This window comes from Neopelma chrysocephalum, unplaced genomic scaffold (genome assembly GCF_003984885.1).
Source record: "Neopelma chrysocephalum unplaced genomic scaffold, ASM398488v2 Primary Assembly neopelma1_96821, whole genome shotgun sequence".
NCBI classification, from domain to species: Eukaryota; Metazoa; Chordata; class Aves; order Passeriformes; family Pipridae; genus Neopelma; species Neopelma chrysocephalum.
The window spans coordinates 733,727-750,898 of NW_020925465.1; the positions used below are offsets into that span (position 1 = coordinate 733,727).

At 44.3% G+C, this 17,172-nt stretch overlaps 1 protein-coding gene across 1 annotated transcript; it reads right to left on the reverse strand.

The window, feature by feature from the left end:
- Nucleotides 1-10,272: 10,272 nt before the first annotated feature.
- Nucleotides 10,273-12,692, reverse strand: LOC113960637. Its single transcript, XM_027670297.1, has one exon. The coding sequence runs from the start codon at nucleotides 12,457-12,459 to the stop codon at nucleotides 10,291-10,293; it is 2,169 nt and encodes a 722-aa protein (XP_027526098.1). The 5' UTR covers nucleotides 12,460-12,692; the 3' UTR covers nucleotides 10,273-10,290.
- Nucleotides 12,693-17,172: the final 4,480 nt, after the last annotated feature.

Here is a 17,172-nt window from a genome sequence, read left to right on the forward strand (position 1 = left end):
CGCTCCCCGGCCCCGCTCGGCTCACCCGACGGGAGGGACCTGCCGCGGAGTCCGAAGGGCAGCCGGCGCCGGGCGGGACAGAGGGACGAGCCGGGCGGAGGAGAAGGACGAGCCGGGCGGAGGAGAAGGACGAGCCGGACGGAGGAGAAGGATGAGCCGGACGGAGGAGAAGGACGAGCCGGACGGAGAGCGCCTACCGGGCGCAGCCTCCCGACACCTGCACCGCCCCGGCGGCCTCACCTGCGGCGGCCCCACGGCCTTCGCCCGGGGAGGCGGGAGCTTCCGGGCGGGAGTGGCGGGACCGCCCCGGCTGGGAGCGACGGGAGCTTTCCCGAATTCCCGGTGCGCCGGAGTTTCGGGTGCCGGCGGGGGCGCGGCCGGTGACCCGCGCGGGGGCCCCGCAGGAGGGCTGAGCGCGGTGGCCACAGAATCACAGAATGGGCAGGTTGGAAAGCACCACAGTGGGTAATCTGGTCCAACCTCCCTGCTCAAGCAGGGTCATTCCAGAGCACATGGCAACAATTGCATCAAGGCAGTTCTTGAGTATTTCCAGTGAGAGAAACTGCACAGCCTCTCTGGGCAACGCGTTCCAATGCATGCTCACTCGCACAGTAAAGAAGTTCCTCCTCATATTCAAGTGGAACTTGCAGTGCATCAGTTTCTGCCCATTGCCTACTGTCCTATTGCTTGGGACCACCAAGAAGAGCCCAACTCCATCCTTTTCACACCCAGCCTTCAGATACTTACAGGCATTGATGAGGTCCCCTCTCAGTTGCCTCTTCTCAAGGCTGAACAGGCCCAAATCCCTCAGCCTTTCCTCATAAGAGAAATGCTTCTGTCCCCTCATCATGTTTCTAGCCCTCCACTGGACCCGTTCTGGTAGTTTCTTGTCTCTTTTTTACTGAGGAGCCCAGAACTTGACACAACACTCCAGATGTGCCTCACCAGGGCTGCGCAGAGGGGCAGGATCATCTCCCTCTCCCTGCTGGCAACACTCGTCCTAATGCATCCCAGTATAACATTGGCCTTGTTGGCCACAAGGCACACTGCTGGCTCATGGACAGCTTGTTGTCCACCAGGACCCCAGGTCCTTCTCCACAGAGCACTTCTGCAGCAGGTCAGCCCCCAGCATGTGCTGGTGCTCGGGCAGCACCGGGTGCGGAGCCGGCCCGGTGATGAGGAACCACAAGGAGCCGAGCAGTCTCTTCAGACAAGCCAACACTGCTGTTTTCCCACCATTTGTCAGACTCAGGAGATGAAGGAGAAATCCTGTGTGCTGCGCCGTTGTCTTCTGCAGAACACGAAGGGTGTTTTACATTCACCTCAAATATCTGCGGCTGAGTACAAAACAGCATTAACGCAGTGGGAGTTTTGCTTACATTGTCAGTATGGGCTATCAAATTTTTTACATTACACTTCAATCTCTTTTTTCAGAGGGCTTAAACTTCCAAATAGTGATTTTTTTTAAGGTATAAATTTTAATAAAACCTTCAAATGCTCACAACTTATCAAGTGTGGACTCTAGTAACACACTGTACAAATGCAAAGTAAATAAAAATGTGTTAAAGAGCAACACTAGCTGCAGTCTCTTTCTAACTGTATTAGTCTTAATTTATTGTTTCCTCTTTTTATATATATGGGTAACTCTTATGGCTCAGAACAGGCCTATGACTTCTTATTCAGCTCAGGTCTGATCCTGGCAAAGTTAAGAGGAAGCTGAGGAAACTTGCCTTGAAGCTGACTTGGCCTTCTAGCCCACCTACATAGGTATGGCAGTACTTCTGTGCAGAACACACTCTCTTTAGCAAAGCCAGTTCTAGCATATTAATCTGTTCTGGTGAGTTAATGGCTGATATTTTGTTATATTCACTGAGTCTCCTGTTCCTCTGTTTTTAATTCATCTTCCTCCACGATTGCTTTAGATGCAGCATGCAGAGGCTGAGTGCAAGGATGCTCGTTTCCAGTCCATTGGCTGAAAGTAATTCATTTCGCCTTTCTCCATCAGTACAATCATACCTGTAGCAGTCACATCAGCAGGCTAAGTAGCAGTTAAGTCTGCCACTCCGGGATCTTTATCAGTAAATGTTTCAAACTTTGACCTGTAACGTTAATGTAGCAATGGGAAATTACCATGGGAAAAAAATCAAAACAAACACAAAAGGCTGTCCTCACGTCTTCCCCTTCATTGATGCTCAATTCATTTCAAAATTTCTGCCAGTATTAAGCCCTATTCAACACCATTAACTCAAGCCTTACACATTCTTTTCTTACATCACTACCATCAGTATTATCTTTTGTAGCTCTGTGCACATCTTCCAGTTGCAGGTATTTCTGCCCAAAACTCAACAGTACATGAGAACCCAATGAGAATCCACAGATTATATGAAACTTACTCTCAGATAAAATGGAATGGAATACACCCAACTTATTAATGCAGATACAAAAGATTTAGTATTTAAATGTATGCTGCAGACAAAATTTATGGCATAAGGAACTCTATAATTCTTTGTAAGGTTATAAACATTTTTGCACAGACTAGTGTGGTGGGTTGACCTTGGCTGACAATTTTATTCTCACTTAAATATTTTAATTTCCAAAACCCAAAGATTTTATCCAGATCACACACTGAACAAACAGACCTATGCCTAGGTCGGATGATGCCTAGGTCTCAATGGAAGAGAAAGCTATACAAGGATTAAAAAACAAGATCATAGTTAAAATGTTGCTACTAACATTGTAATTCTATGTAGATTTGAACTGAAAAAAGTTTTAAGAGCCAAATAATAAGGCTGCAAGTGAGGAAAGATGTCACGTTACACTTGTACACTAAAGATGTTCCTGTATTATTTTCCTTAATTTAATGAAAAAGAAGGTGTTCTTAAAGAAAGTAAATGTCAAGCTTACCTCCCAAAATATCTTTATTATTAGCTTCCCAACATCTTTGATAAAATAAATCTGACCTGAGAAAAATGAACACCAGTATGATATTGGGTAGATTGCTACGTATATGGAATTAAAGACACTGAAAAATAAATCATATGTTTAGTTAAGTGGTCCTGTTTATGTTTGCACTATTTTGGATACTGAAAGAGTTTGTATATATTTGAAGTGTTTGACACATTTTCATTTTTATATTTACATATCCACATTTACAGACTGCCTTCAAAGAATAATTATTCCCTACAGTCCATCAGCTATGTATTTATTATTACATATCCTGAAAAATTAATTAATCCAGACAGTAAAGCCTTAGTTAAGGCATAAAGATTTTTATTACAAGTAATTAACGTAGCAAAGGGGGCCCAGATGTCTGAACAGTGTTTTGTGGATTACATACCATACACAGTAATCACCTGCTAATGGATTGCCTCATTTTACACAATTTTTTAAATGCACTGCAAACTTTGGGTTTGTTTATTTAAGCTGGGAAAAGCTTGAAAGCCTTTAGAGTTTGTTGATAACACTTTAAAGAAATCGGTAAGGAATGAGGATCTAGTTAATACAGTCTGTGGGATTTCCAAAAGACTTCCCACCAAGTCTCCTAAAGGCTTTTAAAAGAAACCTTAAGCCTTAAGAGAAGTCCTAAGCCTAAAAGAATCACTTAAGAGCAAAGTCTGATAAATAATTAACAGATAGGAAATGGGAGAGGGGAGTATGAGTTAATGGTTAACTTCTGCAATGGAGGAAAGTTGCCACTACAGTTCTGCAGAGATCAGTGCTCAGACCTGGGCAATCCAGTACATTCCTAAACGTAACCCTGTGCAAAAAAAGGGTAACCCTGAGAAGAGGGAGATGAGCAACCTTGCTGATGATTCTAAGTTAAACAGACTAGTAAGAATGTGGTCTGTCAGAAGAATTGTACCAGGACTTTGTGGGACTGAATGACAAAATAACAACATGATGGAATTAAACATACACAAATACTTGAAATCCATACAGTAAAAAAAAGAGAAGAAGGATTTTAAATACTGCAACGTGAGAACCCTGACTCGTGTTTATTAAGCATCACATATGCCTCATTTCTGGTGGGACAGACACCTATTTCATTCTTTAAGTTACTTTAGTTTTGAAGATGTTCTTGGTGTTGTTTCAAACTGTGTCAGTCAGCACAGGCAGGCACCCAGAACAACCACAAACTCTGAGAACAAAAAGAATAAATTTATTCCCGTTACCTTTCTAACCAGAGTACTTTCTGCCCAGGGGAACCAGGGGAACCCCAAAGCAGCACACGGGCAGAAGCACACAAGTGGAGATGACCCATGCAGGAGGATCACTGGCCTGCTCTTCACAGAGGCTTATCAAGAGTAATTCCCAACTGCTTGAGGTTGCTTGAGTGATTTACAATCCTCCTCAACAGTCTTTTGATTTTAAATCCATTCCTCCCAACACAAACCCAACAGGAGAGCTTGAATCTTGGCTACGAGACTAAAAGTATATTTATATACCCACCATACATGTATAGCATGTGTGGGTTTTTTGATTAGGCAAATTAACATTTTGTGTTACAAAACCATATCATTATGCTTACTGATTAAAAAAAACAACAACAAACCAACAGCAAACAAACAACTACCCCACAACTAAGTGCAAGAGCCATTGGGTTTGCTAACATAGCACGGTAAGGCAATAGCTCCATCTAATAGCTCTGGTTGTAAAAAGCAGCTCGAAAAGAGATTTTACAGCAAGACAATTCTCTTGATACCATAAGGGGGAGCCAAAACACCAAAACAGGAGTGAAAAACCTGCTAAACCATAACTAATGAATATATTCTGTACAATGAAAAGCAGCAAGATGGTTTTAATGATAACTACACATAAGATGCCGAAGAATGAATTCAGAAAAGAGATAAGCAGTTAATGTATTATAGATCATAAACACGGTGAATTCCCTCATTTTTGCTTTCACTGGATATTAAAGGCTCCAGAAAATTTTTATCCTTTGATTATAGATTTCACCACCAATGCAGACTAATGTAGTTTTTTTCTACACTCTACAAAAGCATTGATTCAAATGTAAAAAAAGTGACAAAAGCTTTGGTATCTCGCGAAGAGCTATTTTTGATAAACACTTAAAAACTGGTAAACTTTACATGACAGTTTGATGTGGTTTAAACTATACAAGCTTAAACTTACCCTTGGGAATATTTTGCAGTATTACAACACTAATTTTGTCTGCATGAGCTTGGGATTAAGACTCTCCCAAAAGTATGGAGAGAGACTAACTTGGACACAGAGAGCAGAATTTGTCAGAGGCCCCCAGTTTGTTTTTCCGTTAAAGGAAAAATACTTATGTGTCTCTTCAACCAATTATTTTTTTTGTTTACTATAAGCTACAGAAGTAGCTTATAGTAAAATATTTGACAAGTTTAGCATTAAATGGAAATCTCATCTGTACTACCTTCTTCTCTAAGAAATCTATGTGTAATATCTCCCTCGAAGCATCAAGCATTTACCTTTTCATTGATAAGGAACCCCTGGGGCTACATAAAGGCCAGGACCCCACTGCTGTGTGGCAGTGGGCAAAAAACCCTGGCTGCATTTGGATGTATCACCACTCAAGTAGCCATGGACACATGATATTTTTCCATGACTCAGTTGTGACTAAGATAGAAAAAAGGCATTGTATGAACTCAAGGTCTCTATACAGTGTGTCTCTTTCAAAGTAAACCACACTCTGTAACAGCAGTGACCCAACGTGCCCAGAAGATATTCAGGTTACTGCGGAAAGCAACCGAATGGAAAACCTCAAGTGTTTCAGAAAAAAAGGCATAGGGCCTCTAATACAGTGCTAGCATATGCTTGTTCTACTTAAAAATGATTTGTGGAATATTTTATAGACTCTATGACCCACTATAATAAAATACTGACATAAGTTGGACAAAAGCTGTACACAAATGGCCTGCATCTCTCATACTTCTGATATAGTTTACTGTTCATTAGGAATTCATTGTCACCAATACTAACCTAGACATTTGAAGCCATACACTTTGTAAGAAAATAATTGCCTTCTGCTGTCCATGAACAGAGAAAAAAATCTAGAGGTTCAATTTCAGTTTAAACCCACAACTGGATTTAGTGGTGGGTGAAAAGTTCTTTATTGAACTAAGGGAACTTATCTTTTACATATTTATCTGTCTCTTTTCCCTTGATAACCATGGACCCATTTTATCCATTAATACTGCCAAAGTCCATGTATCACTCATGAACACCCACAAATGAAGAACAAAATTACATATGTATAAAAAGTAATACTACATTCTGATGGCACTCGGAAGAGCAGCATCAATGTGAGGTCTCCCCAAAATTTACACAATATCACTGAGTACCAATCTGCTATCTAACTGAAACACCTGAATAACTCGGCAAGTTTTATTTGACACGATCATCCCTTCTGATTAATCTCTGTTAAATAAAACATGAGACAACAGCGTTTGGTGCAATATGATTTGAGTATCTGATTATGACATATTGTGTAGAATCTGTCACACTGTTACTTCTGCTTTTTCTCAAGTTCTCTTTTTAACTCTGGTTTTTATAGTTAAAGTTAGTGTATTTAAAATTTAAAGCTATTTTATGACTATTTAGATTTTCTACAGTGTGTATGAGCTCTTTATGATCCACTTAAGAGCTACAGTGAGCTTTGTTTGGATATTCCCATCCATTTACCCATGTATTGGCATGAACGCCAAAATGCCAAAATGTATTTACTGAGAGGAACTTGTTATCTTTTACTGATGCACACAAAACGATAAAAACTTAGAATGCCAGAAGACACCACCAGAATAATTTTATTTCCATCTTTACGAGTTAAACCTAGAAGCATGGCTCTCTTCCCTCTCACATACTACACAGCTAATATATCCCAAGTGTAATCTCAGCTCTTCAATTTACCAGCAGCTGTGGTCACTTCAAAGCAAAATAAATAATTTCAGAAGTGCCATACACAAAGTCAATGGGCTATTTAAAAAATGCTGCAAGTGCGGAGGTAAGGACCTAGATACATATACAGAACTGAGCAATGAAAATACCTCCTCTGAATTAAGGTTACATCATAAAAGCTTAGCTCTGTAGAGACATAGTGATAACAAAGCTTATCAAGAATATAGGGCATTGCATTAAATTACATCAACACTTGCATAGCAGATATCTATATTGGATTGGTGTTAACTGATTTTGAGGTTATACATAACAGACATAACCCTTCTACATATTCATTGTCAAAAAATATTATTCCTGCTCCAGACAAATACATCCATAATGTTTTGCACAGCTCACTTTACTGAGTTTCAACAGGGAACAGAGTACCTTTGCAGGAAAAATGATCAAAATGTCATTTAACTTTCACCAAAGCCATATGCCTTTAGTTTTCATAGAAAAAAATGGGAGATTGTTTATTGCACATTTTGCATCACCTGAAAAACCTTGCAAATTACATCTAGAGAGCCTCTTTCATGAATGTAATTATTTTCTTTATTCTGCAAGGAAAAGAAATAGTTTACAACATCCATAGTAAAAGGATAAGGTAGGAAAGGGTTCTTCTTGCCCTTCTTGAAGATAGGAGTAACATTTGCTTTCCTCCAGCACTTGGGCACTTTCCATAGTTGCTGTGATGATCAAAGATTGTTGAGAGAGGCCTCACAGCTGCCAGCTCCCTCAGCACTGAATGGGTGCACCCCATCAGGGTCCATGGCCTTCATTATTTCCACTTTGCTTAAGTATTCCTCCTCCACCAATGCCAAATCCCTTCTAACCTCAACCATGCCATGATTCCGTGTTCTCTCCAAAAAGCCAGAGAGGCTCTTTAAGTCATAAGAGCACTCCATTAAGAGAAGGAAACAGATCATGATTGTGTAGTAAAGGCCATGGTAAAAGGAGATAAAGAAGCAGAGACAGTGATCAATATTATGGAAGATACAGTGGGCAAGGCAAATATTGAAGAGGTTCTGCTTTTTATGAGATTGTTGAAGATGACTGTTAGCCCTCCTGCAGGAGGAGGGTTCGGTCTACTGTTCACAGTTTATAGCAATTTACTAGTACAGAACTCAGGATACAATCCTTTACTGAATGGAGAGCTCTGTAGAGCCAGAGGGGACACTGCAGCAGATGCTACTGCTCTGACAAAAGCAGCAGGTCAAGAAACTGATCAAACAACAGGTCAAGGACCACTTTTGGAGAAAAGAACAGGATGAAAAGTGAAAAATGTGAGGGATAAAGGAAATAAAAAACTTGCCACGTGAAAAGCACAGTTGAGGAGTTCACAAGTATAGTGAGAGAAAATGACCCTGAGAAAACTATCATAACTCAGTGACTGCTGCACAGGTGACTACAGCCTTTCGCGTAACTAATAAGCAGTGAGACAAAGAGTGAGAAAAAGAAAAAAAGGATGAGGAGTCCAAGTGTACAGATGGTCTGTGAAGGAAAAGTGATGGACACAATGAGACCTCCTAATAAGAAAAAGCAAAAGAAGAAACACTGGAAACCATTGCAGTCTACAACTTCCTCACAAGGGGAAGCAGAGTGACAGGCACAGATCTCTCCTCTCTGGTGACCAGTGACATGATCTGAGGGAACAGCATGAAGCTGTGTCAGGGGAGTTTTAGGTTGGATATTAGGAAAAGGTTCTTCACCCAGAGGGTGGTTAGGCACTGTAACAGGCTCCCCAGGGAAGTGGGCACTGCACCAAGCCTGTGAGAGTTCATGAAATTTTTGGACAATAGCTGGCAAGCAGGTTTGGGGGCACTGCTGGAGAATATTTTGTTATTGCATGGCAGTTCACAGGAAGAACAGCTCTGGGTAATCAAGAACACACAGCTTCCCAGAGGAAACAAAGATGGAATGGATTAATTTTGGTGCAGTAACTGTAAAATGGTATCATGCTCAGCACATAAAGCAGGAGGAGGAAGGAGGACATGCAGTTACGGTGTTTGTCTTCCCAAGTAACCATTACACATGATGGAGTTCTGCTTTCCTGGGAATGGTTGAACACCTGCCTGGCCATGGGAAGCAGTGAATGAATTCCTTGTTTTGTTTTCCTCATGTGCACAGCTTTTGCTTTACCTATTAAACTCTCTTTACCTGAACCCAGGAGTTTTGCAACTTTTACTCTTCCAATTCTCTCCCCCTTGCCCCTGGCAGAGGAATGGGAGGACAGCTGTGTGGCATTTGGTTGCTGCCTGTGGTTAAACCACAACACCACCCCATCCACTGCTGCTGGCACTTGCCCACAGTGCCAGGTCCCTCTTTGCTTCCCAAGTCTGCCATGCTTCTGGAAGCTGGTGCACCTGGACAGCTGTTGCACTGGTGCTCCTCAAAAACACCTCTATGGGAGCCTCATCCCATAGATGCAGGAAGGAGCTGTAGTTGTCCCTTCAGAGCACGGTACAAGGGCTGCAGAAGACAACCTTCTCACTGCTCCAGGAAGACCAGCATCCATCACCACGTGGAATGTGTGGTCCCATCAATTGTTCTCTTCAGTGAGAAAGAGAGGAAAGGGAGTGGGAAGAGAAAGTGGAAAAGAGAGAGAGGAAAGGAAGGAGGGAAGGAGGGAGAAAGGGAGGGAGGAATCATTCCATAAGCCAGATACTTCCTGACTTCGAGAGTCAGCCAGGGGCTCAACTAAAGAGTGTCTTCTGTGAAGCACATTTCTTCATGCAAGTGTAGCTCTTCAAGGAGCATCAAGGCCACTTTTTCTTTTGCCAGAGCTAATCTGCTCTGAGTGCTGTGACCAGCCACAGGCTGTAATATATCCCTTTCCCCCCATTCTGAGTCTCGTGTGGTGTCTGGAAACCCATCTCATACTGGGTTGAGATGTGGGAGGGGGGCTAGAACAAGGGAATTGGATTTTGGAGCTGTCAAACCATGACATCCCTACAAAGCGGTGTTTGGATTCAGAGAAGCTGGGCTCTGAAGCCCCAATGCCCCGTACCCTGGAAGGGCCATTGCCCTTTCAGTGACATGGCCTGTCATGACTGGCTGGGGTAGGAGCTGTCCCTTCTGTTCCCTTGGCCACAGAGAAAGGCATTGCACCGAGCAGCATGTTCATTCTGTCTGCACACAGACACCATAAGCCTTCATTTGTCACGTTCTCCTATGTAAATGCACTGCTCTTTTTTAATTCAGAACCTCTTCATTTGTTGTGGTTGCAGCAGGATTTCCTGCAGGAGAAGGTACTGCTGACAGGGCCCTGGGGCTCCGCAGAGCCTTGGGCTGTGGAGGGTCATGAGGTCAGGGACAGACCCCAGGATAAGGGGGAGAAGGCAGCACCAGCAACTCTTTCAGGGAAATAGCAATTTATTTCCTTTCTCTTGAATAAATACTTGCTGGAGCCCTGCTAGTGCTGCTGCCAGAGTGGCTTCTTACACGGTTGTGGGAGTCCTGGCGGGCAGGGGCCCTTCTCTTCCGGGGATGTTGGGACCCCCCATGTGAGCAGACCCTGCCTTGTCTGGAAGTGGAGGCTCTGCAGTTGCTGCCCTGGGCAGAGGAACCTGCTGTCTCTACCTCCCCCAGCTCCTCCTGCGGCTGCACTTGCTCTGCAGACAAGGACACAGAGAGGGGACAGCCAGTATCCCTGCAGAGGGTAGCTTGTGAGGTGCTGGGTTGGTTCTCTGGATCAGAGCCAGCAAAGTTGCTTGCAGGGGCCATAGAGGAGGCAGGATTTTCCCCCCAGAAGCTAGTGGAGCTGGCTGCAGGGCTGTTGTCAGTCCTACTAGTATGGGATCTCAGTAGTCTCTGGGCCTCTGTGCTGCACCTGTACATGATGACATTGATAAGGCCATAGACCAGTGGTGCTGTATATCCCTCAAGGACAGGCTGCAGCATCTGGAACAAGACCTTCCCATCCAGACCACAGAGGCACAGGACCTGCAGGATGCAGCCCTCTGCATTCTTTGCCAGCCACCATTGGGACCCATATATTGCTTCCAGTCTTTGACACAGCCAGGGCAGCACAGGGTCCAGAAGATGCTTTTGTCCTTGGAAAAGTTCTGCCCAGACCTCAGGCAGGAGGCCACCCACAGCCTCTGGCCATACAGCTCTCTGCTGAGCTGGGGACAATGTCCCATGTGGAGAAGATGGTAGGAATGGCACAGGGCCATGGGGACTGTTTTCGGCCATGTGGCTGGGAGCTGTTCCTGCCTGGCTGCAGACCTCTGGCAACTCTCTGGAGGGTGTGACAAGACACTGTAGATAGTCATCTTCTTCACGTACAGAAAACCTGACAATCAATATCGTTCTGCTGCAAACTGGGCACTCTGGTTTCCTGTCTGTCCAATGCATGATGCAGCCCAGGCAGAACTGGTGGCCACAGGGCATCGCATAAGCGGCATCCTCGTGACCATCATGGCAGATGGGGCAGCTCCACTCTGTCTCTGTGGGCCTCTCTGTACTCCATGAAGAGTCCTGGGGCCTGGAGGGTGAGTGTTCTCTTTCTGGGAGGTGCTGGGGCCTGCTGGGTGAGTGTTCCCAGCCCTGACAAGGAGTAGCAGGATTGCAGCTGCTCTTGTGGGAAGAGGAACTTGCCACCACTGCCTCCCCCTGCTCCTTCTGGGGCTGCACCTCCTCTGTAGGGATGGGCACAGATGGGTGGATGATTTGGAGGGCACAGAGGGCAGCTTCTATTGTGCTGGGTTGGTCCTCCATGTCGGAGCCTGCAGGGCTGCTGGCAGGGATTGGGGGCCAAGTGGAAGTACCTCCTTGGGAGCTGGTGGAGCAGGAGCTGGCCTCAGGGCTGTTGTCCTCCTCCCCAGCAGCATGGGAGTGCAGCAGCCTCTGCGCCTCCTCGCTGCACTGACCCACAATGATGCTGATGATGCCATCAACCAGCTGTTCTGTACATTGCTCGAGGAGAGGCTGCAGCATCTGGAGCATGACCTTTTCATCTGGACCCCAGAGGCACAGGGTGTACAAGATGCTCTTCTCTGCTCTCACTGCCAGCCACCATCGGGACCCAAATATTGCCTCCAGCCTCTGGCGCAGCCAGGGCAGCACAGGGTCAAGGAGATGCTCTTTTTTTTTGAAGAGTTGTGCCCAGATCTTGGGCAGGAGGCCACTCACAGCCTCAGTCCCTGCAGCCCCCTGCTCAGCTGGGGAGAGCGTCCACTGTGGAGAAGACGGAGGGGACCCTGCAGGGCGATGGCAGCTGTTTCCATCCAGGAGGCCAAGAGCTCCTTCTGCTTGGCTGCTGCCCTCAGGTGATTCTTCAGGGAGTGCGATGACACACTCCAGATACTTTTGTTCCTGCAGAGAAAACCTGACAGACTCTATCAATCTTCTGCACAGTGGGCACTCTGGTTTCTTCTCGGCCCAACGCAGGATGCAGCCCATGCAGAATTTGTGGCCACAGGGTATCACATAAGAGACACCCTCTTGCTCATCATGGCAGATGGGGCAGCTCCACTCTATCCCCATGGCCCTGTCTGTTCTCCTTGGCAACTCAAGGAATCCTGAGAAGCTGCTCCCCATTGCTGACACTACCGAAGGCTTTCACACACTGCAACAAAATGGAGAAAACATGGTCCCTTGCTGTCCTGGGGAGCCCCTGCAGGGCTGAAGGAACAGTGGCAATGGCTCTGCGACTGGTACCGGGAGCAGATGACGGCAGGCCCCAGCACACTCCCCGGCACCAGGAGAAGCCTCTCTCAGCCCTGCAGATCTCACAGACATGCTTGGCAGAAGTTCAGACCCAAGCAGATTGAATCAGGCTCTGCCTGTACCTAAAGCAGTGACAGATGTGAAGTCACAATCTACTCCTGGTGACATCACAGTCCACTGCCAAGTGACAGTACCTGGTGACATCACAATGGGACACCCAGCCCTGGGGCACTCACACCAACAGAGCATGTCAGAGGTCACCTTCCGTGTGTGTCCTGGCTAACCCTCAAATATACTCCAAAACCCATCTCCGCAGTGATACTGACCTTTGTTACACTTGTTTTTACATTAATGCATAGGTCTTTTTACCCACCCTGATTAAATGAACTCTAATTGGTCTTCAGGTCGCACTGCACATCATTAAACAAACAATAATAAACATAAACAAACAAACAATCAAAATGTATGGCATTCCCTTCAGATGGGAATGTGATGCTTTAGATATGATATTTTCTTGCTGACAGGTGATCTGGACAGCAGTAGGGTCTATGCTTGCAAGTACTTACACATGTAATTAATCCATTTAAAATAAAAACGTTTCTTTGTCCTTTTTACTGAAATCTTTGCACAGTGGTAGTAGAATTTGGTCAAGTGCCACAAAGCTTTATATGGAGTTTTTCAAACAATGGCCAACTAAGTTTTCAAACTGGATTGCAAATGAATGTTGTGTTCACCAGAGAAATCTTCTACAGCAAACTTGACATCACTCTCTTCTTTTTAAAAGCAAACTAAACAAAGGCTTATGATCAATTGTGTGCTCTGTGGGAGAACACCATCAAAAATGCTGCCTGGACCAGGCAAGGCTGGGGAAATAGGTGATGGCTCCAGAAGAGGCACCCAGAGCTGCTGACAGCAGCTCCCAATGCACCACCCAGCTCTAGGAGAAGCCTTGCTTTATTTTTTCGGTATTTTATCAATTTACTCTTGCTTATGCTAATTTCACCTTCAATACATATCCTCTCCTTCCTTTGATGTTTCTACTTCTTTCTTTCTTTGCACCTTCCCCTCCCTGATTGTTGGTTGAGCTATTTCCAGATGGCTTAGGGTCCTTTTTTTCAATCAGCTGGTACCCAACCTGCCAACACCACAATAATTGTCTTTATTTCGCCCCAACTGCCTTTTCTTCAGGCCATCATCATAGCCAGTGGGTAAGGACTGAAAAAGTGATTTCCTAAGGATTGCAGGGCAATGATGAACTGCCAGCCAGACCTGTTCTCCTTCAGGCAAAACTTCTTTCAAGGGACTTCAGAATTCCCATCATGGAAATGAAGAGATGTTGACAGCAGATCAGGCTGTGAATGGATTTGGAAGGGGATAGGAAGCTCAGCTTGTAAAATGAGACACAAGAACCTTTCTCGCCACCAGAATTTTGGCATCACATTAGCAGTGTTCCACACTGGCCAGGTATTCCTGCAAGAAGAGCTTCATCACTCCCTCATTTGCACACCTGTCCTGTTACTGGCACACAGCCTGCTGTGCCCAGCTGGGAGAGGAAGTCACTGCCAGGCACACTGGGGAGAGGGGACTTCTCCTCCTCACCTGTCTCCATGCTGACACCCCGTAGCAGGGTCCTAGGCTCTGAGGATGCTCCTTCTGGATGGACAAAGCTCAGGATGGCCCTTGTGGCACTGGGACCAAGCTAGGGTACCTGGGGGTTGCTACCAGAGACCAGTGCTGGCTCCCAGCACTCTCCCAGTCCTTCAAGAGGCCACTCTGCTAGCGGCATTATCAGCGCTCCAGTAAGTCTTTATTCAAGAAAAAGGAGATAGGAAGATATTTTAGACAAGTTTGTCACGTTTGTTATACCTTAGTCATTACAGCATTATCAAAACTGGAGGATATCTCAAGACATAGTTAAAAAATACACAAGAATATGTACTATAAGTATTTCCATCCAAAATACAATGCTTCTTGCAGATACTTCTTCATGCATCAAGGAAATGGACTAGACTTAGGCTGCAGTTCAGCTGTTGCTTCCAGCCAATTTGAATGGAAGCTGCTGCCAAGAGGGCAATTTGACACTCTTGTTGCCCCTTCATTCCTGGCTGACTGTGACACCTCTTCTTTCTTCTAATGCTCATGCTCAGCAAAGCTGTGGCCTGAGTACTGCTCAAGCTGAAGAAAACATTTTTGGTCAGATTCAGGCTTCACGTGGATTCCGCCCCTGCTCCAGCTCACCACAGGGCTGAACAAATCCTGCAGAACAGCAGAGCAACCGAAGGAAGCCACCACCCTTCAGTGAAAGCCCAAGTGTTTATGTTGCCTAAGAGAAACTGTCAAACTGCAGCCCAAGGGCAGTTCTGCATCTCCTCCATTACAGACAGAGGCCCTAAAACTCCTGTTATTTGAGTCACTCTCTCAGCAATCCAGTGACTAATTCTATATATAAAGAGGAGGAGCTCAAGGCACCAGAGACAGAGACTCATCATCTCAGCCACGAGTCAGTTGATATGTGAGAGACCCATTCTTTAGCCGTGACTTCAAACCTGGCTGAACAAGAATTAAACTCTAGGGAGCCCCAAATATAACAGTGGCCCACTGCAGACTTGCACACATCTTTTCTAATTCATTCGGAAAAAAAAATTGGAAAAAAAAGGCAAAATTGTAACCCTTTCCTTGCCAGCAAGCACATGCATATAAGTTAGCACAGCTAACCCTAAAGGGCAGGAGAATAGACCCTGACAGTCTTGCCTATACCAGCTGAGCCAAAGTTCAAGCACTTCAAGTTTTCACTTGAAGTCTGATTTCTCTCATTCTTATCTGAGAGGCTTTATGCTCCAGTTCTTAGGAAAAGAAATAAAAACTTGATGCCACAGCAATCCAACTCCTCTAGAGCTTTTCTGCTTCCCTGAATTTTAATAGAATCATTTCCAGTTATTTTCTTCAGCAACACATAAGAAATACAAATTATGCATCTTCCTAAAGCAATGAAGTTCATGAAAATATTGAAGCTTAACAGGATTCAGTTTAACACTTACACATAACAAGAGGACCTGAGGACAAAATTGCAACTGGCTTTGCAGGAAGTCCTGGCCACAGGCTTAGGCTTTATACACATATATCTCGTGTCACTCCATTCCACATCCCAAAAAAACCCAGGTTTTTCCCAAAAAATTTTGTTTTCAAGCCCCAATCCTACCACAAATAAAGATGAGCTTCTGGGCAATCATATAACTCTGTCTCCAAAACTGTATTTTTTTGCCCTATCACCCTTACAGTCAGTGCCTGTGTTGGCTGCAAAACTCAGATTTGTTACTTGGTATGCAACAAGCCAATAATTACACACTTGAGAGAGAAACATTGATTTTTTATTCATTCCAGAGTTGCATAAGCCTGGGTGCTCCACAAATCAAGCACGCCGCTCCAGACTTTCCATGCCACTATTTATACACAGAATTTTAGTGCTTGTAACTTCCCAAGTATAGTCCCTCTGGTTAATAATTTCTATACAAATTACATGATCCCACCTAATTTCTATGCATGCTCAGGGGAAGGGTCTTCACCCAGGCAGGGGCCTTTTTGACCTGTAGGCATGATTTTTAGTATTGTAATGAAGATAGTTCATCTTTAGGATACATGGACCATGAGTCTTTTGCCAAGTTGGCAATATATCTTGGTTTACTTTATCCCTAGAGCTTGTTAGCTCCAGGATGTCCCTGACCAAGGAATGTTAGCTTCTATCTGTTCCACCAATTAAGTCTCCTTTGTTGCTGACTAGGTTTGAAAGTATGCAAAGATCAAACATTGAAGAACTTCCTGACTTAAGAGAATTTTGATATATTCCACACTTTGTAGCACATGGAGCCAAAATTTCCTGATACTCAACATCAGAATAAATCATAACCACAGTGGCAATGTTATCTATTATCAGTTCTCTTACCTTACCCAGATTTCTTCCCAAGAAGATAAACCAGAAAAACAAACCCAAACCCCTTTCCAAGATACAAATATCAAGGCAGCATCATAATTCTGCCACCCTGATTTCATCAGGAATCACATGTCCATAAGGACTGGAAAACAGCTTTGTACAGACACAGCCTAAACACATCAAAGTCTAAAATTAAGCTGCAAATGTAGCGTGTGGTGTGAAAGACTGATTAAGAACCACTAGTCCTATATCAATATCCATCTGCATGATAAAGGCTTTCCCTGCTCTTCCAGTGCAAGGGGAGTATGATTTTACATTGGCATTTACAACATGTATTGAAATAGTCTCTAAAATCACCTTTCTATTGTGAAGTAAAGGATAAGATTTCCATCTCTAAGATTTCTACTTAGTACCAACTTCAGTATTTACTTTTGTCCACCTGTTTGCAGGCACTGTAGCTTCCCAAACCCCTTTTTTTAAATGGCCACCTTTCCCCAGGCCATACAGAGAAATATTAATCCAAAAAATTAATTTTTTTTCTGTTTTTTTTTACTGTTATTAATACATAACCTCTTTCAGTGACCCTTTTAAAATATTTTTCTTGCTTAATGAGAGAATGCCACAAGGGCAAGCATGTATTAATATTAAAGAACCAA